General features: G+C 39.3%; 1 protein-coding gene across 3 annotated transcripts in view; it reads left to right on the forward strand.

The window, feature by feature from the left end:
• Window positions 1–27,787, forward strand: part of SMAD5 (SMAD family member 5) — a 58,017-nt gene that overhangs the window by 4,934 nt on the left and 25,296 nt on the right. For 2 of the 3 annotated variants that reach the window (XM_028528373.2, XM_028528374.2), the window contains exons 2-3: window positions 22,195–22,362; window positions 23,340–23,912. In XM_028528373.2, the coding sequence (XP_028384174.1) occupies window positions 23,510–23,912 (403 nt within the window). In that variant the 5' untranslated portion in view covers window positions 22,195–22,362; window positions 23,340–23,509. The remainder of the gene's footprint in view (window positions 1–22,194; window positions 22,363–23,339; window positions 23,913–27,787) is intronic. The other variant, XM_036014572.1, reaches the window with a different exon arrangement.

Raw genomic sequence — 27,787 nt, forward strand, 5'->3', positions numbered from 1 at the left:
TTGTATGTTCTTCTTTGTCAAATATTAATTGACTATAAAGGTATAGGCTTTATTTCTGGGCTCTCTATTCTGTTCTATTGATCCCTGTCTCTGTTTTCATGCCAGTACCATGCTGTTTTGATTGCTATGGCCTTGTATAGTTTGATATCAGGTAGCGTGATTCTTCCAATTTTGCTCTTCTTTCTCAATGTTGCTGTTGCTATGTGGGACCTTTTGTGGTTCCACATAGATTTTTGAAGTATTTATTCTAGTTCAGTGAAATACATCCTTGGTATCTTGATGGGAATTGTGTTGAATCTCTAGATTGCTTTGGGGAGTATGGACACTTGAACAATGTTGATGCTTCCTGTCCGTAAACACGGCATGTGCTTCCGCGTATTTGTATCTTCTTCAGTTGTGTTCTTCAGTGTCTTGTAATTTTCTGAGTACAGGTCTTTTACTTTCTTGGTTAAATTTATTCCAAGGTATTTTACTTTTATTTTTGATGCCATTGTAAATGGGAGTGTTTTCTTAGTTTATCTTTCTGCTGGTTTGTTATTGGTGTATAAAAATGAAACTGATTTCTGGATATTGGTTTTGTATTCTGCTACTTTACTGAATTCATTTATCAGTTATAGTAGCTTTTTGGTGGAATCTTTAGGGTTCTCTATATACAGTACCATGTCATCTGCAAATAATAACAGTTTTACTTCTTCCTTTCCAAACTGGATGTCTTTTATTTCTTCTTTTTGTCTGATTGCTGTGTCTAGGACTTCCAGTACTATGTTGAATAAGAGTGGTGAAATTCTCAAGGGAAACACCTGTAGTTTTTGCCCATTAAGTTGATGCTGGCTGTGGGTTTGTAGTATCTGGCCTTTATTATGTTGAGCTGTGTTTCCTCTATTCCCAGTTTGCTGAGAGTTTTTATTATAAATAGGTGCTGGATTTTATCATATGGTTTTTCTGCATCTGTTGATATGATCAGGTGATTTTTATTATTCTTTTTATTTATGTGGTGAATCACATTTGTTGACTTTTGTTCCAGCTTTGCATCCAAGGAATAAATACCACTTTATCGTGGTGTATGATCTTTTTAATGTATTGCTGGATCCAGTTGCTAATATTTTGTTGAGGATTTTAGCATTTATGTTCGTCAAGGGTATTGGTCTATAATTTTCTTTTTTTGTAGTGTCATATCTAGTTTTGGAATTAAGATAATGCTGACCTTGTAAAATGAGCTTGGGAGTCTTCCTTCCCCTTGAATTTCTTGGAATAGTTTGAGAAGGATAGGTGTTAGTTCTTCTTTGAATGTTTGGTAAAATTTTCCTGTGAAGCTATCCAGTCCATGACTTTTGTTTGTCAGGGGGTTTTTGTCTTTTGTTTTTTTTAATAACTGCTTCAATTTCATTAGTTGTAATTGGTCCATTGAAATTTTCTGATACTTCCTGATTCAGTTTTGGAAGATTGTTTCTAGGACTTTATCCATTTATTCCAGATTGTCCAATTTGTTGGCATATAGTTGTTCATAATATTTTTTACAATCTCTTGCATTTCTACGGTATCAGTTGTTTCTTCTCTTTCATTTCTGATTTTATTTATGTGGGCCTTCTTTATGTGTTGATGAGTCTAGTTAAAGGTTTGTCCATCTTAATCTTTTCTTGTTTATTTCTGTGCTGATCTTAATACATTTTTTATTAGACAGTTCTGTGTGTGCACTACTACAATTTAATTCACTTTTGGAAGCTAGTTGTTAAAGTACATTTTGTAAACAAGTTTTTTCTTGAATCCTTTGGTACACCAGTCTCTGCCTATAATGTATATATAATTTACAGACTGGTATATTCTATAGAAATTTAGAAATGGTTTGATCTCTGGTTAGATTTTAACTGGATTTTTCCTTTTGATTTCCATATGTATTATTTTGTTAGTATAAAAATAACAGCGAGGAAACACTGGTGTCACCTTCCCACCTTTCTCTGAGCATAGCAACTGGAGTCCTGGAAAGTCTCGCACATTTCAGATTTAACTGTGATCTCAGAATGTGGCTGGTGCTTTCAAGGCAAGTTTTGTTTTGTTTTGTTTGGTTTTGTTTCCATGATGTGTTAGGATCTGCCTAGCATCTATCTGGTAGACTGAATAACTTGAGATCTAGTTATTCTGGTTTGCATGTTCCCAGGAAAAGGGGGCACTGCAGAAATATTTCAAAGCTGGCCTTTCATTTTTTTTCCCTTTATTCACATCTTGCTGCCCACTAAAGTGAGTGCCTGCCTGATTCACTGGCCATTCCTACTCTTGGAGTTGAAAGTGTAAATTACGTGGATGCTGCCTTGAGCTGCAAAGGTACCCAGAGCCGTATTTGCTCCCTGTTCTTCTAAGTAGGTGGCTTGAATTCTGGGGTGCATGTGAGGTGTCTGGGGACTGTCTTCATCAAGCATTGGAATGAATATATGTTGTGTATACAAGTTAGCACTTTGTGCTCCAGAGGCATGTAATGTAATGATTTGGTATTTGCCCTTGACAATTTGATAATTTAAAGGAAATCGCTATGAAGATTGACCAGCTCTGTGTCTATCCCTGCACCTACAGGCCTGTACAAGTATACTCAAACACATCTGGTAGTAATGTAGGGAATCTTGCAGGCTCTGTGGGGGTGAGTGGTACATCTAGATCAGGCTCTGCTTAATTAGAGGACTTAGAGGAGCAGGTGAAGTTTAAAGAGTGATTAAAAACAGGGGAACAAAAGTCTGGATGTGGGAGATAAAAAAGTATAGACTTGTGTGGGCACAAAGAGAGGCTAGGCAAGAAGATTATGCTGTAAAAAGCGTCAGGGATCTTGAGTTCAGCTCCTGGCTTTGAATGGTTCTCATTCACTATGACTTTTTTTAAAAAGAGATTTTGTTTATTAAATTGAGAGAGGATGGGGTGGGGGGCGGAGAAACATGGACCTTTGCTCCACACATTCATGCATTTACCGGTTGACTCCTGCATGTGTCCTGCCTGGGGATGGAACCAACAGTCTTAGAGCATCAGGGACGACACTAACCAACTGGGCTACCTCGCCAGGGCTCACTATAAGAAGTTTTAATGTCTTTGGAAATTGGAGTCACCACTGGGAAAAGTAGTGATTGAAATATTTCTCTAAGAAAGTGGTTTTGATGCTCATGTGATTGTATCCTTTCTTCCTTATAAATGTTCCCATAAAGAATTGAATTTCTGAATCTAGAAGAGCTTGTGGGTGAACTTGCTCTTGATTTCTGTATCTTCTCTGTCTGCAGTATGGTCGTGGTTTACATGTTTTGTAGAAATTGTAGACCTGGGTCTGGAATTGGTGTGACAGTGGGATGGGGGTGGGAGTCTTCTGCTGATACTCAGCGACTGCTGTTGATGTTAGATCCACAAGGATAAGATTTTTTTTTAATAAACATTTATGTCAATGTACTGTAAGTAAATTCTTTTTTTTTTAAGATTTTATTTATTTATTTTTAGAGCGGGAAGGGAGGGAGATAGAGAGAGAGAGAAACATCAATATGCGGTTGCTGGGGGTTATGGCCTGCAACCCAGGAATGTACCCTGGCTGGGAATCGAACCTGGGACACTTTGGTTCCCAGCCCGTGCTCAATCCACTGAGCTACGCCAGCCAGGGCTTGGGTAAGATATTTTTAAATTTTACCCCCATCAACCACAGAAAACTTACCCTTGGGTTTGGAATATAGACAAGTGACTTTCTTCCATTGCAAGTGACTCTGAGGCTGTTGGTTCTCAGACCTGCTGCATAACCCGGGACTCTTGTTAAAATGTGGGAGATAGGACCCTGCTTTCAAACCTGATGAATATGAATTTTTGTGGTTATGAGAAATTTGGTTTTTTAAGACCCCATTCTGTAGTTCTTTTGAACAAGTTTGGCTGTGATGATGGTGGGTTGTGACCCGTGTGGGTGTTTATTTGCATGGGTTGATGTGCTCAGGAGATGTTGTTTTGGCTAACAGTGTTGGGTGAGATTTTTGGATTGAGACAGCTGCAGAGCTTTTGGAGCAGAGAGTGAAATCGCTGTTGCTGTGAGTCTGCCTCTGAAGTTTGGGCATGAGCACTATGTGTCTGCCTGCCTGCGGGAGTTGAGTGTGTGTTCATGGGAGTTGGTCAGGTGCTGCTGCTTAGGTCCCTTGAAGTAAGACGGGAGCTTTGGGTTCTTGATATTAATGGGACTTCATTTGGATTGGAAGCATGGGGAAGCTTAACATTTTATTCACACATTTAATGTAAGTAAAATGTAACTCCTAACCTTCTTCCTTCAGTTCCCTGTTCACCTTCTCCAAATGCATTGATGGCACATCCCATTCTTTCAGCAGCCTAGGCTGACACCTTAGAATCGTTGTTGAGTCCTCTGTTCTTACATTCCTCATATCTGTTCTATCAGGAAACCTGATAGAATGTCTCCCAAAATATATGTGAAATTGTCTACTTCTCACCATGCCACTGTTATCACCCTGGTGTAAGCTGCCATCATCTCACCTAGATTGTTGCAATGAACCACATGGCCCGCACCCCCCCCCCCCCCCCCCGGCCACCCAGTTTATTTTGTGCATATCAGCCAGGGTAATTATTTAATAATATAAGTCAGACAATGTCATGTCTGCTCAGAGCTAACAAGTGGGGTCTGAATTTCGCTTACAGTGAAAGCCAAAGCCCTTATCCTGTCCAGCAGGCCCAGTCTGTGCATTTGACCTATTTGACCCCCTTCCTTATTTTCCCTTCCTTGTTCACTTTATTCTCAGGCTCCATTGGTCTTGGAGTAACTGAGTATGCCAGGCATGCACCCACTTTGGACCTTCGTGTTGCCTCTTGCCTTTGCCTGTAGTGGTTTACCCTCAGATATCTGCCCACTGACTCTTACTGCCTTAAAGTTTTGACTCAGTTGACACCTCCTCCATGAGGCCAAGTCCAACTACCCTTTTGAAAATCATGCCTCTCCCATAGCACTCCTCATTTATCTTCCTATGCCTCATTTTTCTTCATAATGTTTTTTACCTAACAAGCTATATCACTTATTTATTGTATTTTGTCTGTTTCCCTCCACTGGAATGTAAGCTACATGAAGACAAGGATTTAGGTCTTCTTTATTTACTCCTGTATTCCCAGCTCCTAGAATGCTACCTCAATAAATATCTCAAAAAAAGTAAATTCATTCAAGTTATGCATTCAAATTTATTTAACAAGTTCTCCGAATATGGTTAACACTGCTTGTTAAAGATTACATTCTAGCCCTGACTGGCGTGGCCCAGGGGATTGAGTGCCCGTCTGTGAACTGAAGGGTTGCTGGCTTGATTCCCGGTTGGGACACATGCCTAGGTTGCGGGCCAGGTCCACCATGCGCGTGTGTGAGAGGCTACTGACTGATTGCATCAGTGTTTCTCTCCCTCTCCTTCTCCTCCCTCCCCCACCTCTCTAAAAACAAACAAACAAATAAATAAATAAATAGACAGTTACATCCTAGTAGGGGAGGCAAAAACCAACAAATAATTACAGATTGGTTAATACAGTGAAGGAGATGAACACAGTGTTTATGTAGGGTTTTGGGGTGGTCAGGGGAGGTCTCTGGGAAGGTAGCTAAAGTTGAAGCCAGAATAACGAGAGTGCTAGAAATTAGTGGTTGGAGCTTTGAGGAAAGTGGTCTGGGCAGAGAATGGCATTTGTAACATCTCTGAGGTACAAAAGACATCTCCATGCAGGAAAAGAAATGCTTTGGAAAATGAATTCTTACTAATATTTATTTGGAGCAGAAGGTGTTTGCCCCTAGTTTCTAATTGATTTTTCTTAAATTTCAGTTTCTAAACTTGTATAACCCTAAATGTAATAAAGAAAATTCTTTTGAAGTATGAATCACTCTTGAATGTTAAATCTTCTTTAGTAGGTATTTTAATATGGCTGAGGTACAGCTACACTTTGATTTTAGAATCTGTTTTTCCCACTGACTATGCAAAAAAAAAATACATGTTTATTTTAAGAAGTACAGAATTGTATGAAACAGAAAGTGAAAAGTATCCCTTACCCTGCTCCACCCCCACCACTAATACCCTTTCAAAAGCTCTTTATACAGATTCTCTGATTGACTGAACAGTTACTGAGCACATCTATCACTAGCTTTATAGTGATGAGTGAAAATAGATCTGACTCCTCATTTACATTCTTGCAGGGGTGAACAGATAAATGTAAAAATGTAAGTATGTTCAGTGCTACAAAATAGAGGTATGTGATGCAGTAAGAGTGTATAATGGAGGAATTTCACCTGGGCAAGGCGATCTGGGAAGGCTTTTCTGAAGGAGGGATGTTTGAGCTGAAAAGGAGATGTATGTGAGAGTGTGTTTTGTAATGTATTCTTTTGTAATGCATGTTATCTCATAATTTTGTAAGGTTTCCGCTTTTGGCAGAGGTACCACTGCATTAGTTTGGATTTCCGAGGCACTGTTCTGTGTTAATTGTTCATTCAGTAGTTACAGATTTTCAGAAGTCAGGGAACCTAATACACAAAGCCGTTTCTAAATCTTACATGATTCCAGTTTTTTGTATAGCCAAAGTCATTTCTCTCAAAACAACAAAACATGTCAGTGAGAGGGTCATTCGTCAGGTCTTGGTAAACCAGAGGTGAAGGACACAAGGTAGGAGCACAGAATGGGTTCATAATTATTTTCTTAAATCCCTCCAAGCTCTGATTTAAGAAGTGGCGCATTCTCCTATATGTTCAATTACTGGGCTTCTGGGCTTGCTGGACATACTTTTACTCTAGGCTAGTGCTCTCTGTTGACTATCACATGGAAGTCAGTTACACCAGCCTCTTCATCGCACCTTCCCTTTTCCCCTATTACTCTTTAAGATCTTGGAGATTACAGATAGTGCCCTATAAGCCTGAGTTCCTACGCACAGAGTATTCCCTGCTTATTAGGTACCCAGTCAGTTTTGAATCAAACAAGTATCTACTCTCATAGGTTCAACTTTTACTTCCATTGATGTGATCACCCAAATCTGCATATTCATTTTTTTTCTGTTGAGCTTTAATTTTATATCTGCTTGGAGCTGCACCAGTATTTGCTTCCTTACACCCATCCACCATCACCTTCTGGCCTCATCTTGGCTTTAACTAGAATTCCCCTTTTTAGGTGAGTGGTGTCTTTATTCTTTCAGCTTTTAAACCATTACTTTCTAGCCCTGGCTGGCGTAGCTCAGTGGATTGAGCACGGGCTGTGAACCAAAGCATCACAGGTTCGATTCCCAGTCAGGACCCATGCCTGGGTTGCAGGCCACGGCCCCCAGCAACCGCATATTGATGGTTCTCTCTCTCTCTTTCTCCCTCCCTTCCCTCTCTAAAAATAAATAAATAAAATCTTAAAAAAACCCACATTACCTTCTTTTGCTTGCCCCCGTTTCTGTTCTAGGTGGTCACCAAGTCCCATTGATTGTTTATCTATAATGTCCCAGATATCTTCTTTCTTATATATCACCACCTCTGTCTGTATACTACCACCCTTGTATGTCTTCCTTTCACAGATGGGATTACTCTCGTGTCTTTCATTTTCCCTCTCTGCCCACCCCCAACCCCCACTCCTCAAGTTTCTTACTTGATCATGTGCTGTTGCCATTCTTGTCTTCTCTAATGCCTCTTTTTTGTAATTCCTCTTTGAATATATCTTTCTGCTTAGACTGAACTCTGCATTCACGTAGGATTACTTCCAGCAGCCTGACTCTGCAGCCTTTAATTCAGCCTTTTCCCGTTTGGCATTTATTCTGTGGTGGTGCTTATACTTTTGCACAAACTGGTTAATTGTCTCCTCCCAGTCTCCCTTGCCTCATTTGGCTTAAACGATTCTTGGTTTTTCTTGTTCTTGTCCTTTTTACCAGCTGGACGGTGAATTGTAGACTGCCACATTCCTGTTGGGATCTTGTGATAGTCGCTCCCAAAGTTTGTACTAATATGATGCACAGTTATCCATGCCTCATCCTTTTATTCACTTTGGTGCAGTGTGTGGGGGCGGGGGAGTGTGGGAGCCTGTCAGAACTTGTTTTCCTTTTTGTTTTTGTGTACTTGTTAAGCCCTCCACGTTTTGTCTGTCACTAGTCATTTGCAACACAGTTAATCCTCCTTAAGCAATCTTATTCACAAGTACATAATCTTTTTACCTTTTCCTCCCCCCACCCTGTTTTTCACTTACATTGGGTAATTCTTCCTTTCTGTTCTATTTGTGGTCCCCCTAAATAGATCTAAATGTGATAGTGTTTGATCACTAGATTTCATTATATTCATTCAAACTATAATATTCATAATTGAGGGACTCATCTTACACAGATTGTCTTGTGTATTTCCTAATAGGATTTCAGATTTTTTTTTGGGGGGGGGGATTCTCTGTTTTTTAAGCTAGAAATAGAAATTCAATGAAAGATATCTTGGAAACTGTTCAGTATCATTTGTGTCTTTGTTGTATTAACTTCTTGGTTAGCCAGCTGTGTATGCATTGTTGAAACAAGACTTGGCTTTTAAGGAAAAGGCTTAATTTGACATTCAGTTTTGTTTACATGCTCAAAGGTCAGTTAATTACAGCCTTAGTAAAAGCAAAAAAAGAGGAAATAGAATTTGTTTTTTATCCCTAATTGTGCTATCAAAATAAGGCTTTAATATTTGTAAGTAGTAACTTTTGCAGTTGCTTCTTATGAAAGCTGCAAAAAAATAATTCTATGATTTTATTGTAAAAGAAAATAATTCTATGTTTTAAGTTTCTTGAAATCTACTGATTTTTTGGTTTTCTTAGGAACTAAATATATCACCTCTATCATATATTATTCTCAGTGGCCCACTTTGGGATAGCTTTAATGTGTTAGTGATCCAGGATGAGGACACGGGGACACAAAAAATAGGAATTTGCCCAGAACCCAGGTTTTCCTGGAGAGCATTGTTTCACATATCCGGGCTCTCACCTAAGTCTTCCCAAGTACACTTGCAGAGAACTTGGAGGAAAGAAAGCCCCGAGTGAAGCACCTGGAAGTACTAAAGGTACAAATTGTGCAGTCTGTGCTCATTGGGTCCTTTTGAAAATAGAAGAAAAGTGCATTTTTATTGGTTAGTTCATATGCCATTATTAGGTAGTAGCCAAGCTTCTTCAACACCAGCATTGAGGAATGTCGAAGAAGCTATGAAGAGTGGAGAAAGGGGAGGCGAGAAATGAGGAGAGTTGAAGGAATGAGAACAGAAGAGAAAGGAGAGCAGTAGATGGTGGTGGGAGGTGATGGGGTCATTGGAGAGGTCTTTGGGAGAGGGGGAAGTGAAAGCTGCAGTTTTCTTCACCTCACAAAGTCTGTGAGTTAAGTGTTTATTCATTTAATTCTCAACTGGTATTCACTGTATAAAATAGGAAAAAAGTGGAAATTTAGGTGTGTTAGATCCAGAATTTGAACGCACGTTCATTAGAATGCAAATCTAGTGTTATGTTTTACAATATATATATATAAATGTCCTTGTTATAGATTAGCCTTATCATAGATTTCTTTTTTTTTTTTTAGAAGCTTTTTTTTTTTAAAGATTTTATTATTTATTTATTTATTTTTAGAGAGGGAAGGGAGGTGGGGGAGAGAGAGAGGGGGAGAGGGAGAGAGAGAGAGAAACATCAATGTGCGGTTGCTGGGGGTTATGGCCTGCAACCCAGGCATGTGCCCTGACTGGGAATCGAACCTGGGACACTAGCCTTATCATAGATTTCTAGCCAGTTCTCTTGTTCTACCACCTGTGTTTCAGCAAACTAAACTGTAGCATTTCCTCGTTCTGGTAGATGAAAACTCTGATTTTCTGTTTTACCAACAATAGCTTTTATGCCTAAGATATAGCTGCCTCATGCTGTTTGTCCTCCTCTTCTCTCTTCCTCAAAGGTCTAGCCCCTGAATTTCTTCTAGTGCCCTGCATTGTAGATTGGTGTGGGCATGTCGTAGTTGTTTCTGTATTTGTAATTAAAGTTAAGGTCTGAACCTGAATCATCTTTAATCCTTATAGCATCTAGCTTGGTGGTTTGCCATTTTTAGGTATACTCAAGTAAATGTGTTTTGTATAAATAAGAATGTTAGTTTGAGATTAAGCTTAGTACTGGTTATGTGTATGTATAGTTGTATACATGTTAATATGTATAATTATTAATAAAATGCCTCTGTAGGTCCTGAAAGCATTGTAGAAGGGGAGTACAGAGGACCAAATTTAATTGCCCAGCATTCTGTAACCTTTAAAGACTGAAATTACAGAGATAGCCTTTTGAGGATTTTCTTTCCTTTTTTTTTTTTTTAAGATTTTATTTATTTATTTTTAGAGAGGGAAGGGAGGGAGAAAGAGAGAGAGAGAGAAACATGAATGTGGGGTTGCTGGGGGCTGTGGCCTGCAACCCAGGCATGTGCCCTGACTGGGAATCGAACCTGCGACACTTTGGTTCACAGCCCGTGCTCAATCCACTGAGCTACGCCAGCCAGGGCGGATTTTCTTTATTAATAGGATAAGTTGAGAGAATGTATAAAAGTATAATGGATGATTATGTACACAATCAGCTAATTAAATTGTGGGTGGCTGTTCTCAGTGTTTCTAAATTCATTTTACCTCGTGAAAGACAAAAGGAGCATAACAAATTGAACCAACTTTTCAATGAGGGATTCAAAATTAAACCTTTTGGTTACTAGAAAATCTAATCATACACTTATTTTTTATTTTTTTAAATATATTTTATTGATTATGCTATTACAGCTGTCCCATTTCCCTCCTTCACTCCCCTCCACCCTGTACACCCTCTCCCACCCACATCCCCCCCTTTACTTCATGTCCATGTGTCATAAGTTCTTTAGCTTCTACATTTCTCATACTATTCTTACCTCCCCCTATCTATTTTCAACCTACAATCTATGCTACTTATTCTCTGTACCTTTTCCCCCTCTCTCCTTCTTCCACTCCCCTGGTTGCTATCCCTCCTTGTGATTTCCATTTTTGTGGTTCTGTTCCTGTTCTAGTTGTTTGCTTAGATTGCTTTTGGTTTTGCTTTAGGTGTGGTTGTTAATAACTGTGAGTTTGCTGTCCTTTTACTATACATGTTTTTTTTTATCTTCTTTTCTTAGATAAGTCCCTTTAACATTTCATAAAATAAGGGCTTGGTGATCATGAACTCCTTTAACTTGACCTTATCTGAGAAGCACTTTATCTGCCCTTCCATTCTAAATGAAAGCTTTGCTGGATAGAGTAATCTGGGATATAGGTCCTTGTCTTTCATGACTTGGAATACTTCTTTCCAGCCCCTTCTTGCCTGTAAGGTCTCTTTTGAGAAATCAGCTGACAGTCTTATGGGAACTCCTTTGTAGGTGACTGTCCCCTTATCTCTTGCTGCTTCTAGGATTCTCTCCTTCGTTTTTACCTTGGCTAATGTAATTATGATGTGCCTTGGTGTGTTTCTTCTTGGATCCAACTTCTTTGGGGCTCTCTGAGCTTCCTGGACTTCCTGGAAGTCTATTTCCTTTGCCAGAATGGGGAATTTCTCCTTTATTATTTGTTCAAATACGTGTTCAATCTGTTGCTTTTCCTCTTCCCCTTCTGGTACCCCTATAATTTGGATGTTGGGACGTTTAAAGATGTCCTGGAGGTTCCTAAGCTTCTCCTCATTTTTATGAATTCTTGTTTCTCCATTCTTTCCTGTTGGTTGTTTCTTTCTTCCTTCTGGTCCCCTCTATTGTTTTGAGTCCCAGTTTCCTTCCCAGCACTATTTGTTCCCTGTGCATTTTCCTTCATTTCTTTTATGGTAACCTGCATTTGTTCATCTAATTTGCAACCAAAATCAACCAATTCTGTGAGCTTCCTGATCACCAGTGTTTTGAACTGTGTATCTGATAGGTTGGCTATCTCTTGGTTGCTTAAAAGGATGAGTTCTGGGACATTGATTTGTTCTTCTGTTTGAGCCATCTCTCTCTCTCTTTCTCTCTCTCTCTTTTTTTTTTTGGTCTGGTCGCTTCTGTTATGGTGAGGGGCAGAGCCTTAGGTGTTCACCAGGCTGGGCACCCCAGTAGCTAGATTATGATGTTGTGTGTGGGGGCGGGGTCGAGAGGGAACAATGGCGGTAGCTCCATTCTCTGTGGGATCTCAGTCCCTTCTCTGGGATCCTGGGTTGTGCGCTCTGCCCTGCTCCACAATTGCTGCCTCACTGGGTCTGCCAGCTGCCGCTTGTGTACTCAGGGTCCACCCACTGCGATCTTGCGCACCCCAGATGCCTTACGCACCCCGGATGCCTTATGCGCCCAACTCTCTTGCACACCCCAGATGCCTTATGCACTCTCTGCTCTCTGCGCCCTACCGGCGCCTGGCTGCTTGTCTCCACCCCTCCTACCGGTCTGGATGAATGGGTCTATTTCAACTTCTTGGCTGTCTGACTTCCATTCAGATAAATTTTCTGTTAATTCTGGATGTTATTCTTCCTCTAAATTGTTGATCCAATCTTGTTGTGTGTGGAGGTATGGTGTGTCCACCTATGCCTCCATCTTGGCCGGAAGTCCCATACTCTTATTTTCAAATGTATTGCAAGCTCACTTGGGGCTTATATTGTATATGCTAATATATGCAAATAAGAAAAGCATAGTATCTTACTGTATTTTTTTGTATACACAATGAGAAATTCATAACCAAGGACTTTTGTGACAATAGTGAAATAAATCTATTGTTGTATTCCAATTACTTTTATTTCAGCTTGTGGACCAAGGTGTTATTTTGAATATGATATATTCTACAGAAAAAATTACAGAACAAAAGTTTATCTGTAATGTGGGTACTACAAAAAAGTTTTAATCCTAACATAATAATTTCATTTTAAAATCTGAATGTTAAATATTAAGAAAGAAGATGAGAGAAATATAGTCGGACTGTTAAAAGCATATATGTGGCAACTTCTTTTTGTATTAAGTGGAAAATGTAGAATACCAAGTAGTATCATGGCACACCCTCAGTCAATGGCCAGAGGTGGGGGAGGTGAGCTATATATATACGCACACACACACACACACACGTGTATATGTATAAATACACACACAGGAAAAATATAAGGAAGTAAGTGTACCAAACGTTAATGAAGTAATTATGGTTAGGCATATTTTATAACTAGAAATTTTATATTTATATTTAGAAAAAAACTGAAAATGAAGTCAAGCGTTGTCTCATCATTTTCAGGTAACTGTGTTCTAGTGATAAGTGTAAGGAAAATGTGCTAATGATAATTGGAGTTTTGTAAGTTCAAGAGAAAAGGCCGCCAATACTAAATGTGATTTTTTATATAATAATAGTTAAACATTGGATAGTTTTTCATACTAACTGACTGACTTAGCTAAACGGAGAGAAGAGTGGGCTGACATAGAGAAAGAAGTTGATGAGACTATGTTAAGTGGTATAAAAAATCAGCTTGAAGATGAGCACATCGAACTTAGTTATTCTTGGTGTCTAGAACAGTATAATCTTATTTCATGACAATGTAATGATTTGAATGTTTTGGAGAAGTCAAAGAGAGAACAGTAGAGAAGGTCTTTAAGGGAAGAAAATATCTTGGCAGGAGGCTTTCTTTTTAGGAGTTGGTGTGTCTAGTGTCTAGGAATAGAGTAAGTTCTGGAACTGGGCTGCCAGGGGCTCAGCTCCTGGCTTTATTTCTTCCTGTGTATGTAAATAAGCAAGTTACAGTTAATATCCTTTCGTCTGTTTTCTCACCTATAAAATGAGAATAATGGAACTTACCTCATCTGGCTGTTCTGAGGTTTTAATGATTTTTGGACTATACATATAAGGTCCTTAACAGTGGTTGGCATAGTGAGTTTTCAGCGTATGTCAGTCATATCCTCCTCCCCTCTGTTCTCCTCTCCCTCCCCCTCTTCCTCTTCCTCCTCCTCATCAAAGGAATAGTACTATCTTTGCTTTAGCAATTGATTTTGTAGAGAGGATGCTCTTGAAATCCTTGAAATAGCTATATTCTTTTAAGAAACTTGTGTCCAAAACAAGTTACCTATATAAGTAACTTTTCAAAATCACTCATGCACTTTTCTCCATTCTGTACAGTGTGTCCATGTGCCGTGCTCTCTGCGGAACACTTCCAGCGCAGCACAGTAAGAGGGTCATGATGGTGACGACTGAGTCATCAAGAAAAGCTCATGTAACAGTCAGTCAGGCCTTCTTGAACTGATGATAAATGGTTTAGGAAAAAGTCCATGTAAAATGAAATCACTTAAAGTGCAGATCAGAATTTCATACTAAATTGTGATTAAAAGGTCTGATATTGGGACTTTATCTTGAAAAATTAAATTTAGGAAAAACAGGTTATAATTATAAACATGCATTAATTCTTATAATGAGCAAAGAATGAATCAAGTGTGAATGAATAGGTTTAATTTTTTTCACTAAATAATTTAGTGGCATTCTATGTAGCATCCTTCCTGTTTGACATTTGTGGTGCTAATCCATTACAAATACTTATTGCTTTTCCCTTTGGTAGTCACTCAAATTATTCTTTCTGTCCAAGCAATAGGCCTGCTTACTGATTACCACAAAAGGGGTGAGTTCCTGAAGCTCAGTGTTCTCATTATTGCAAACTCACTGCAGGAGTGCCATCCATCCAGGCCGTGGTGCCTCACTCCCACAGGTCTCGGAGGCCAAGAGAGCCCCAGAGCTGATGGCGATGCTGCCTGCTGTGCCCTGAGTAGTAAAGTTCTTCATTCTGACCCAGGAGTCTCTCCTGTCCTTTGCCAGTGTCTGTGAAACACTAACTTGCTTGCTTGTAGAGTAGTAGAGTAAAATTAAATTCCAGACCCTACATTGTTTAATAAACTGTGAAATCTTACAGTTTTTGCAAATTTGCAGTTTCACTCTTGGTTTATGATGAGGGAGATGGTAGTGAATGGGAACTAATTTTATTACAGGTGGTCAATTCACTAGGAATTTTTTTAAAGTTCTTTTTTACATTGAAGTGTATCTTAAAGTATGTACATCTTACGTGTATAACTCAGTGAACTTTTATGTATGTGTACATCTATGTTGTCACCCAAATCAAGATATAGGAAATTTCTAGCTCTCCAGAAGAGTCTGTCTTGTCCCATCCTAGTAACATTCTTGCCTCTGCTGACATAGGTTAGTGTTTCCTCTTTTTTGAATGTCATACAGATGGAATTATATAATGTTTAATCTTTTGTGTCTGACTTCAGTATTATATCTGTGAAATTCATCATGTGTTTTAGGAATGGCATTGCTTGGTTATAGAAATCTATGTTTAGCATTAGTAGTTACTGTCAAACAGTTTTCCAAAGTGCTTGGGCTGATTTATATTCTTACTAGAATATATAAGAGTTTCATTTGTTCTGTATTGCCATGAACACTTACTCTTTTATTTTCTTTTTAGAGTCTAGTTATTTTGGTAGGTATGGAGTGATATTTTACTGTTATTCTTTTTAAAAATCTCCGTTGATAACTCATGATGTCAAGCCCAGTCTATCTTCTCATGTGCCTGATCGAGTCTGTGGCTTATTCATGAGTGAATTTTTATGATGAATTCTGTTCCCTTTTTTAACTCTGTAAGGTGAGACTTAGATAATGAGTACTTGGATTACTTTGCAGGTACCACTTGGAAAGTTCTAACACATTTTTAGAAAGAATTCCATTAAACGTGTTTAAAAGTTTTAACCATTCTGTATTTAAAGAGTTGAGTATAAGGTTTGTCTCTACCCTTTTCCTATTCCTAAGTTTAAGAAAACACAAACTGAGCCTTAGGTTTTGAAATCTGACACTCCTTATTCATTCTGAAGCCAATCTCTTGAAGTCTAACTAATGACATCGACATTCACCAAAGTCATCAGCCTTTTCTTTGTTCACATTCTTTTAAAACTCTCCCTTGTGCTTAATCTTCTACAATACCATTGTATCTAGTTTTAAGATCTTCAGTTTAGTGATACATTATCAGTAACTCTTTGTGCTTTTTCCTACTAGTGAATGTTCCCTAATATTCACATGTTTACTTGCTGCTCTTTTTATTCCGTTGAAAACCTACACTTTCCTACTATTTCAGCTCTTATTGTAAAATCTTAGATCTGTTTTTCATCTTTTCTTTGCTAAATCTATTATCTCCAGTTATGCTCCCTTTTCAGTAGAGTTAACCCTCTATCTGCCCACTAAGCCACTTTTTTAGTGTCCTTAATTGTATTAATGGAATTGTCATTATCTTAGTCTCCTGGGTTTAAAATTTGAAGTTATCTTTAAAGATTTATCTATCTATCTATCTATCCATCTATCTATTTATTTTTAAATTTATAGAGAGGGGAAGGGAGGGAGAAAACCATCAATGTATGGTTGTCTCTTGCATGCTCCCTATTGAGGACCTGGCCCACAACCCAGGCATGTGCCCTAGATTGTGAATCAAACTGGCAACCCTTTGTGGATTCATAGGCCAACACTCAATCCACTAAGCCATACCAGATAGGGCTGAAGTTACCTTTAATTGCAAGGTACATTTGATAGAAAAATCAATGGTAATTCATTCAATGACGTCTGTTTGAAAAAAGTCCAGCCATTGTTAATATAACAAGAATAGTTGGCATAACATCATTGTAACCTGGCAGCCAAGGGGAGTGGACTGGAATGTGCATGTGTGAATAATGACAACTTCACTGTACTAGTCAGCGGAGGCAGTAGATATTGAATGAGTGTGTGTACTGTGTGGCCTACACATTCAAAATGACTGAGTGAGCAGAGCTAGGAATCGGCATCAAATTTTGCATTAAGCTTGAACATTCCTCCACAGAAACTATTTGGGTGGTTCAGAAGGCTGCAGCTGTGGGCAACTGGTGATTGGCAGCTTCATGTATCACATCTCATGCAGAGTTTTTTTGGCGAAACATCAAATCATCCAGGTGACTAGCCCCACTACCACCCAGATTTGGCACCCTGTGACTTTTGGCTTTTCCCAAAACTAAAATCACCTTTGTAAGGGAAGAGATTTCAGACCATTGATGAGATTCAGGAAAATATGACGGGGCAGTTGATGGCAGTTGGGAGAACTGTGTGAGGTCCCATGGTGTCTACTTTGAAGGGGACTGAGGTGTCATTGTTCTATGTACAATATTCTTGTATCTCCTATCTTCAGTAAATGTCTATATTTTCACATTACATGGTTGGATACCTTCTGGACAGACCTTTTATGCTCCCTTAGTATGTGGTATGGAACATGGCGTAGTGCCAGGTGCTGAAGACTTCTGCCTGGTAGGATTTTGTTCTCTATTTGGGAAGTTAAGAAATTAATTATAATAAATACAGTAAATGGCCATAGAATCTTTAGGGTGGGTTAGTAGGGGATTCTTCACAAAAGGGGATGGTTTTGAGCTTATCATTAAGGGTGACTGAGATCTCTCTTGGAAAACACAGATGGGCAGAGGTGCAGGGTTTGGGCTGGACCAGAAAGGGTGTGTGGTGGTACAGTGATGGGTATGTTAGGTTGGAACTAGATCCAGGTAGTCTTTGAAGTCTTGATCTTCTTCCTTTAAATACTAATGATCATGATTCATATTTGAGTAGCACTTTCCAGTTTATAAAGTGTCTATTATGTACCTGTGTGTTTTTTTCATGTATACACATACACACCCTTTTATTACTCTAGCATTTCAGTGACTTAGGAACCATTACATGTGCTTTGCAGACAAGTTCATAAGCTTAGAAAGAGGGAAACCTGGTAGAGTCATATACCTAGTAAAGAACAGCATTGGATCTTCCGTTTTCATAACACTACTTTTAAAAATTAAAAATCATAATTTTTGAGTTATAAAACATTTAAACATGCAGAAAAGTAGAGAAAATAACATCTTATGATTTGCCATGGTTTCTTCAAATCTAGTTTGTAAAGAAACACTGGTAAATCTTTTCCATGCTTTCTTCATTTTTCTTTTTTCATTTTTCTAACCAGAAGCAACCTGGTTAGTGTTCAGTGTCCTGAGGTCAGTGTGTATCATTCCAGGCTTCCTTTTATTCTGTTCCTGTACCTGTGTTTATCCACGAGTAACTTTTTTTGTTTGTTTTAAATTTTATACAGTTCTTTTAAAGGCATGTGTATTTTTGCAAATTGTTTTTTTTTTCTCATTTAATAAATAGTTCTAGGTGCAGGATATGTGATGGTGGATAAGGAGGATGAGGCTTCCTACCTATTAACATTTCGGGGGGAAGACATAATAAATAAAATCGATAATGTAATATCAGGTTAGGATAAATGCCATGAAAGAAAATTAAGGAGGATCAAAGGATAGATAGCAATGTGGGAGTGAGATATATTTTAAATAAAGTGTTCAGGGAAGTCCTTTTTTAGGAGGTGACATTTGTGCAGCTGAATTTATTAGGAGCGTAAGTCATGTTACGATGTGGGAAAAGAAAATGCCAGAGGAAGGAACATCAAGTGCAAAGGCCTTGAGACAGAAATGACCTTGGAGCACTTGAGAAATGGAAAAGTCAAGCATGGTTAAGCGCAAAGTTAGGGAGAGAATGGTTAGAAATGAGTTTGAAGAAGCCAAAGGCTAGATCAGATAGGTCCTAGAAAGTAACGTTAGGGAATTTGGATATTGAGTGTAATGGGAAGTTACTGGATGATTTTGGAGCAGAGGAATAATATGGTTTGATGTACTTTTACACTGGAATTCTATGAGTAATATGGAAGCTCTTTCTATACTGATATGGAAAGATCTTGAAGATACATTGTTTATACATTTTTCTATACCTGGCTGTTTTTCTTTTTAGTATACTGCTAATTATGTAAAAAAAAATATATGTATCTGTGTGTGTGTGTATTTGTATTTGTGTAAAGGTTTTCTGGAAGGACATAAAAGAGAAATAAAAGAGATTGCTTGTCAGAAGGGGAACTACAATGGAAGGGAAACTGACCACTGTACACTTTTTAATAAATCAAGAAAATAATTTTAAGTGTACACACCTTAGCTGTCCAGGGACCTGAATTTTCACAAACTGAACTCTCCCACTTAATCACCCAGAGCCAGAGGCAGAGCCTTACCAGGATGGCAGAAAACCTCAGGTTCCCTTCTCGGCAGCACTCCCACCCTTCCCTTCAGAGGGTAATCACCTTCCTGGCTTCTGCTCACATGCATTGGTTTCTCCTGCTTTTTTACCAGTGCTCTTAACTCTGTTCTATTCAGCATAATTTATTTTAGATTAGCTACTGTTTATATTTCAGCATTGTGCAAGTGACACATTAATTATTGATTACCTTTGTTAAAGGGTTAAAACAATGCAGAAGTGTATAAAACACATCACATAGGTCCCCTCTCTATCCCTCCTCCCCTCCTCCCCATTCCATGATTCTCCCCAGAGGTGACTGCACTGAATAGCTTAGCCTTCTAGTTTTTGTTTTGTCCTAGGGAGTGCTCTATTCAGGTCTGTTCATGTATTTTTTTGTTTATATCCTTTTGTCTTTGAAGTTTCCCTCCTTGTCACATACAGCCAAACCATGCCTTTAGTTTCAGACCCAGATGGTGTGTATCCTATGTCCTTGATGTAGCTGCAACTGAGGTCAGCCCTTTTTAAAAGTATTTTCTTTAGCATATAACACTTTATTATCTGATATTTGTTACTAAAAATGTGCTTTCATTCTCTTGTTATGTATCTTCAGTTTAATGTAGCCAGCTTTACATACCTGGCAAAAATTTTCCTATGTGGGGTTGGGCATAGTTATTCATACATAAGGAGTATATCTCCACTTCTGTGCACCCTTCTCCCCATAGTTCTAACATGTAGTCTAGAGAGTCACTAGTAGTTGGTCAGTACCAGGAACAGTGCCCTGCATCTACTAGGCTCTCAGTAAGTATATGCTGAATGAGTGAATCAGCACTGAAGATGAAACCTATTTGGTGTGATTTTTTTTCTTTTTTATTATCATTAGGTTATATATTTATTTATATATGTTTAATATATTTTATTGATTATGCTATTACAGTTGTCCCATTTCCCCCCTTCATTCCCCTCCACCCTGCACATCCCCTCCCACCCACATCCCTCCTTTAGTTCATGTCCATATGTCATAAGTTCTTTAGCTTCTACATTTCCCATACTATTCTTGCCCTCCTCCTATCTGTTTTCTTCCTACCATCTATGCTACTTATTTTCTCTACCTTTTCCCCCTCTCTCTTCCTCCCACTCCGCTGGTTGCTATCCCTCCTTGTGATTTCCATTTTTGTGGTTCTGTTCCTGTTCTAGTTGTTTGCTTAGATTGCTTTTGTTTTAGGTGTGGTTGTTAAGAACTGTGAGTTTGCTGTCTTTTCACTGTTCATATTTTTTATCTTCTTTTTCTTAAATAAGTCCCTTTAACATTTCATATAATAAGGGCTTATTGATGATGAACTCCTTTAACTTGACCTTATCTGAGAAGCACTTTATCTGCCCTTCCATTCTAAATGAAAGCTTTGCTGGATAGAACAATCTTGGATGTAGGTCCTTGCCCTTCATGACTTGGAATACTTTCCAGCCCCTTCTTGCCTGTAAGGTCTCTTTTGAGAAATCAGCTGACAGTCTTATGGGAACTCCTTTGTAGGTAGCTGTCTCCTTTTCTCTTGATGCTTTTAAGATTCTCTCCTTATCTTTCATCTTAGCTAATGTAATTATGATGTGCCTTGGTGTGTTCCTCCTTGGGTCCAACTTCTTTGGGACTCTGAGCTTCCTGGACTTCCTGGAAGTCTATTTCCTTTGCCAGATTGGGGAAGTTCTCCTTTATTTTTTGGTCAAATGAATTTTCCACTTGTTGCTCTTCCTCTTCTCCTTCTGGTACCCCTATAATTCAGATGTTGGAACGTTTAAAGATGTCCTGGAAGTTCCTAAGCCTCTCCTCATTTTTTTAAATTCTTGTTTCTTCCTTCTTTTCTGATTGTATGTTTTTTTCTTCCTTCTGGTCCACTCCATTGATTTGAGACCCAGTTTTCTTTCCATCACTATTTCTTCCCTGTGCATTTTTCTTCATTTCACTTAGTGTAGTCTTCATTTGTTCATCTAATTTGCGACCAAATTCAACCAATTCTGTGAGCATCCTGATCACCAGTGCTTTGAACTGTGCATCTGATAGGTTGGCTGTCTCTGGGTTGCTTAAAAGTATTGGCTCTGGAACTTTGATTTGTTCTTTCTTTTGAGCCATTTTGTGTGTGTGTGGGGGGGTCTTGTTGTGCCTGTTATATATGAGGGGAGGAGCCTTAGGTGTTCACCAGGGCAGGGCAACCCCCCTCACTGGGTTGTGACGCTATATGTGGGGGCGGGTCAGGGAGGGAACAATGGCACTTGCTCCACTCTCTGTCGGATTTCAGTCCCCTCTGCCACTTCCCACAAGCAAATTGGGCCCTTCTGGTGCTGGTTCCCATTTGGGTGGGCTTGTGCATGTTCTAGGACCCTGTGGGTCTCTCTAACAAACTCTCCTGTGAGGCTGGGAGTCTTTCCTGGCACCTCAGTTTCCACAAGTGTTCTCAGTCAGTGCTTTTAGGCTTTATTTCCTGGCACTGGGACCCTGGGTTGTGTGGTCTGTCTTACTGCCCGTTTTCACCTGGTTTATCTGCATGAATGTGTGACTGTGGACAGCCTGCTGCCTTGTGTGCCTCACTGGATCTGCTCATTGCCTGCCCACATCCGTGCCAGGGGTCTGCCACTGGAGTCTGCTAATCAACACTTGCACCCTGAGGGCCTGGGTCTGCCAGCCACCGCTTTTTCCTGCTGCAACCCCTCTCTGCCAGCCGCCAACTCCACCCTTCTTACTGGTCTGGATGAATAGTTGTCGGGACTTCTGTACAGTTCATTTTTCTGTCTGCTCTGGTTGTTTTGTTTCTAATTTTTGTTGTCCTTAATTTTGGTTGTGGGAGGAGGCACAGTGTGTCCACCTATGCCTCCATCTTGGCCGGAAGTCTGGTGTGATTTTTTTTTTAAAGCATCATCATGGATGTTCATAATATGTAGCACATAGTGATGAATAATTATTTGTTGAATTTAACTCGGTTTTATTTTAGTTCACTTTTACCTGGGTTTTAACTGAGCACACACATTCTTTCTGGGAAGATGTCCCCCCATTACAGAATAGTCCTGATGGTAGAGTTTGTCACAGGCAGACCTGCAGCAGTACTTGGCCATTTTAGGCACGAGAAAGGAACATCTCTTACTACTGACATCTTTTTTCCCAGGTACTGCTCCTGTTGCTCACTGGCTGCTCATTGTCTGTAGCCCGAGGTGTGGTCACCACAGGGGACCGTGCTCACTCTCATCAGTGGAGCCCCGCTGCACATCCTCTCCTCTCGTCATCAGCTGCTTGGGCTTCTTCATGGTGCAGAGTCGTCATATGCCTGGAGCAGGTTTGTCAACTGAATGTGTTTAAAATATCCCAGAAGGCAATAGGAGTTGACAGATTATAAACTGTCCTTTTTGGGGGTTAAACTTTCAAAATCTGTTCACCATTCTTAGCTTTAAAAATAGAAATACTTTTCATTTTTCTGGCAGTTATGTGTATTATGATTTTTTCGAGGGTTTGGTACATTTTATCTTATGACAAGCTTTAATAAAATTTGCATTAATAATGTGACTTGAATAAGACCATGGCTTTTGTCCAAACCTTATGTTTGTGAAACATTTTAAGGAGAACAATGACCTTACAGAAGAGCTAGATTTCTTTTAAGACACTTGTTCAGATCAGGCCATATAATGCTCAAAATTGATATAGCATGTAACATGGGTTTCACTGAAGAAAAGTGCTCGGAATCAAACCTTAGAAGGCCATCTGGGGGCTTACTGGTCTGACCAAATGAATTAAAAAGTTTAGAGGCTGTTTTTTGTTCATTTGTTTTAAAATAATACATAGAGCCCTGGCTGGCGTAGCTCAGTGGACTGAGCGCAGGCTGCGAACTAAAGTGTCGCAGGTTCGATTCCCAGTCAGGGCACATGCCTGGGTTGCGGGCCATGACCCCCAGCAACCGCACATTGATGTTTCTCTCTCCCTCTCTCTCTATCTCCCTCCCTTCCCTCTCTAAAAATAAATAAATAAATAAATCCTAAAAAAAAAAAAATAAAATAATACATAGAAAGTAGAGCAACCTGTTTTTGGTTTTGGTTATTATTTGGCATTGCCTGTGACTTATTTGCTCATATTAAGAAGATGGAATTGAGTGATCACGTGATGTTCGAGAAAAATTTTTTTTCTAGACTTTGGGTTTTTTTTAGTTTATAATACTTTTATCTCTTATTTAAAAATACAATACTTTTTAACTATATTGATTTTAATGTATGTTAATTGCATTCTTTTAAATTAGGGGTCTTATCCTTTTCCCCCTTTCAGGACCTGAACCAGTCTAAAGAAGTGTATGGCACTTACGAAGATAAATGTCACTCTTGCCTTTTAAATTGGAACTTCTGCTTAGGACCTTTATGTGACTTTACATCTGTGATCTCTTCTTTCAGTAGCCACGGACTTTGAGTTGCAGGAAGGTCTCTGAAGATTTATATCAAATGACGTCAATGGCCAGCTTGTTTTCTTTTACTAGTCCAGCAGTAAAGCGATTGTTAGGCTGGAAGCAAGGTGATGAAGAGGAGAAATGGGCAGAAAAGGCAGTCGATGCTTTGGTGAAAAAGTTGAAAAAGAAGAAGGGTGCCATGGAGGAGCTGGAGAAAGCCTTGAGTAGTCCAGGACAGCCGAGCAAATGTGTCACTATTCCCAGGTCTTTAGATGGACGCCTGCAGGTTTCTCACCGAAAAGGCTTACCCCACGTTATATATTGTCGTGTTTGGCGCTGGCCTGATTTGCAGAGTCATCATGAGCTAAAACCATTGGATATTTGTGAATTTCCTTTTGGATCTAAGCAAAAAGAAGTTTGTATCAACCCATACCACTATAAGAGAGTGGAGAGTCCAGGTAGGTTTTACTCCCTTGGGAAGAATTTAGAAAACTTATCTTTTCCTGATTTGCATTTAACTGGATTTAGTAATTAAAAGGTTACATTGTTGTGTTTTCCTTCCTAAACATTTTAATCTTGGAAGGAATACTGGATTTTGAATTCAGCTTTTTATATATAGATGATATAGTTTTCATTGCTTCTAGACTCTTTGTGACAGCATATAAGCATGTCATAATGCTGCCCATCCTAAAGTAAAAGTTGAAGGATTCCTGTCTTGCCCTCATTTATACCTCCTTACACCCAATCTTCTGCTCTGTTTCCTCTAGTTCTTTTAGAGGAGTCTCCACTTTTATTATCTTCACATTACTTTCCTTCCATTCTTTGTTGACACCCCTCCAGTTAGTCTTCACTGCCATTTGTGGATCACTAATGATCCAGGAGAGAGGGGGCATTCTCCATCCTCTTGTTTGCCCTCCCAGCATCATTTGATACAGTTGCTCTCCTCCCCCGGCCTCAAGGCTTTTTCCGTATTGGCTTTTGAAACCTTGCAGTTTCCTGGTTCTCCTGCCTTCCTGGCTGTTGTTGCTTAGGCTCTTCACTGGTTTATTTTTTCTGTTTTCATAGGACTCAGTCCCTGGACAGTTTCTCCATCTGTATCTTTCTTCTATGTGCTCTCATGCTGTCTCATGCCTAACATGAGACATATATTATCTGTAGGCTCAGGCTAACATTTAGAACCACAGTCAGCTTTTCTTTTGAGATGTAGACTTTTGTGTCCAGTTGTCTACTCGATACTTCCACTTGAGTGTGCCCAATAAACATACCATATTTAATGTCAAAATAGGACTTCTGATTTTTTCCCACCAAGCCATTTTTTTCCTCTAGTTTTCCTTATTGAAGTAAATGGCACCAATATTTATGCAATTGCTACCTAGAAGTCATCTTCTATTTCTCTCCCTTAATGCCTGTGTTTGGGCTGCAAGCAGACACCGTTTGCTGTGCCTTTAGAACATATCTCTGTAATGTCAGTGCTCACCATCTGGAACACCGCTGCTTCGGTGCAGCATGTCGTCGTGGTCCACCTCTAGTCGTCGTTTCATCGGTCTCTCTGCCGCTTTTCCTCCCTCTCTAGCCTGTTCTGTTTTCTACATAGCAGCCAGAGTGACATTTAAAAGTATATATTGAATCATGTCAGTTCCTGCCCAAAATACTTTAAAGGCTCTCAATCACAGTTAGAACAGATTTCTACAAGACCCTACATGACCTACCAGACTTCCTCTGTTTTTTGGACTTGCCATACTCCTGTACCTAGGCTTTTTTCTTGCTGTTCTCTCTACTTGAGTACTATTCTTCCAGATCTTTCCACAGCACATTTTCTTACTCCATTCAGTCCTTGCTCAAATACCCCCATCATTACTTGATGTCAGGTTAGATATTTGTTTATTGACTAAAGTGAGTAGGACCTTCTTCTGTCTCATTCTGTGCTGTATCCCCAGTGCTAGAATAGTATTACCTGGCACTTCATAGATGATGCTCTGTAAATAATATCTTGTTATAAATGAACTGTATACGGTGAGATACTAGCTGGGTGCATTAGTTATCTATTGCTGCGTAACAAAAAATGGCTTAACACACATTTATTATCTCACAGTTTCTGTGGGTCAGGAGTCCAGGCCGAGCCGAACTGGGTCCTTTGTAATGCTGTAGTCAGAGTGTTGTTGGTCAGGGGTTGGGTCTCCTCTGAGCTCAGCTGGGAAAGGATCTGCTTGCCAGCTCAGGTGATTGTTCAGAGGATTCAGTTCCTTGCCACCTGTTGGATTCCTGCTGGTTGTCACCTGGAGGCTGCCTTCATTTGTTTGCCACGTGACCTCTTCATAGGTAGCTCACATACTTGACAGTGTACTTCTTCAAAGCCAGCAAGAAAAATAGGGTCTTCTTGCTGGAAGGGTATTACATTCTTATGGAATGTTACCACATACACCCTGTCACTTTTGCCATATTCTGTTGGTTAGAAGCAAGTCATAGGTAATACACTCAAAGAGGATTCTGCAAGAATGGTACACAGAGGCGGGAACACGGCGGTCACCTTGCAGTCTGTGTGCCACACTGGGTTTCACGTGGGGATAATACAAGCCCAGGATGGTAACAAGGCTGTGAAACAGACATTGGATGGAGACTGGCAGAATGAATAGCAGTGAGGTGCTGCCAGGGGAAGTTCAGTTTAAGGGCTTTAGAGCTGCCAACTGGTATTTGAGGTGAGTACAGATCTCCTTACTGAATCCAAGGAGATCTGTAGCCTTTAGGAATTGATGAAGAAAGGAAGACGTGAGGAGTTAATAGAGAAGTATAGTCTGAAAAATCCCCTAGCTTGATATATCCAGGAGGCTGGTCTAGGAATTTAGTGTATTATAATAGCCACTGTGTGATTAACAATCTCCCAATAGAAATGTCGTATTTTTTAAATAATCCATTTTCTCTGCCATGATTCACTCTATAGAAAAAACTAGGGCATAGCTCTGGTATGCTTAAGCAAGTGAAGCATTTATTATAAAAGATGGATCAATTTTTGGTTCCAGTATTAATAAAGTGGAGGTAGTAGTAACTGTAATAGTAATGAACATTTATTGAGCATTGTGGACCAGGCACTTTTTTAATATTATGAGGTTATTTCTTCATGGGGTTAGAAAATAGTACTAATATTGTAAAACTTAGTACGTTTACAGCCTTGGCTGGTGTAGCTTAGTGGATTGAGCATGGGCCTGTGAACCAAAGCATCACTGGTTCAATTTCCAATCAGGGCACATGCCTGGGTTATGGGACAGGTCCCCAGTGCGGGGTGCTGGAGAGGCAACCACATACTGAGGTTTCTCTCCATCTCTTTCTCCCTCGCTTCCCCTTTCTCTAAAAATAAATAAGTAAAATCTTTAAACAACAAAATTAAAACCTAGTAGGTTTACAGATAAGGAAAACCAAGGGAAGTAACGGATACAAGATCACAGTGCTAATATATCATAGAGTGAGAAAGTACTACAAAGATGGAAGGTAGTTGGAAAAGAAAAACAGAGGGCCAACCAAAGGTGGCCCAGTGTTTAATCTAATAGGCAGTGTTGTCTGGGGATTAAGACGGTTCTGGAACCAGACTTCTGGGTTTGAATCCTAATTTTATCAGTATATGAAGGTGACTATGGGCAAGTTATATAACCATTCTGTGGCTTAGTTTCCTCATCTGTAAAACAGGAATAATAATATCTACCCTCTGGTTTTATTATGAGGATTAGATGAGTTAATGTATGAAAAGTGCTTAGATTCAAACATTAACTGGTTCAGAATGAGCTTCAAGTTAAATATCATTCTAATAAAATAATAATCCTGGAAATAGAGCATGGGGAAAATGGCAGAGAAAAATTATTAAAGAAATACTACTAGAATAAGTTCCAGAACTGAAAATTGAAAAGGCCCAGTGACTGAATAACCAGATGAAGGGATAAAAAAATACCCAAATGTGAAAATTTAGTATATCATGGATTAAAAAAATATTCGGAAAGCTCCTAGAGAGAAAATACAGAACATGTAGAAAGGATTGAAATGGGAATATTGTATTTCCAATGGAACTTTGGATTCTAAAAGAAAATAAAGTATTGCCCCCTAAATTCAGAGACAAAAAGTTATGTACTCTGGAATCTGTCTGCAGACCAACAAAAGGCAAGGTGTATTGTATGTGCAAGGACTCAAAATTTATCTTCCTTATACCCCACTTCTTAGGAAGATAATTGAAGGAGATGAGGCTTAGGAAATGAGATCGAGCAGGAGAAGGGAGAAGGGAAGGGAAGTCCAAGGACTTAAGATTTGTAGGAGACTTCAGTAGCAGCCAGTCTAGATTTTAGCAGAAGGA

The sequence above is a fragment of the Phyllostomus discolor genome, chromosome 13, assembly GCF_004126475.2.
Source record: "Phyllostomus discolor isolate MPI-MPIP mPhyDis1 chromosome 13, mPhyDis1.pri.v3, whole genome shotgun sequence".
In the NCBI taxonomy this organism is placed as follows: domain Eukaryota; kingdom Metazoa; phylum Chordata; class Mammalia; order Chiroptera; family Phyllostomidae; genus Phyllostomus; species Phyllostomus discolor.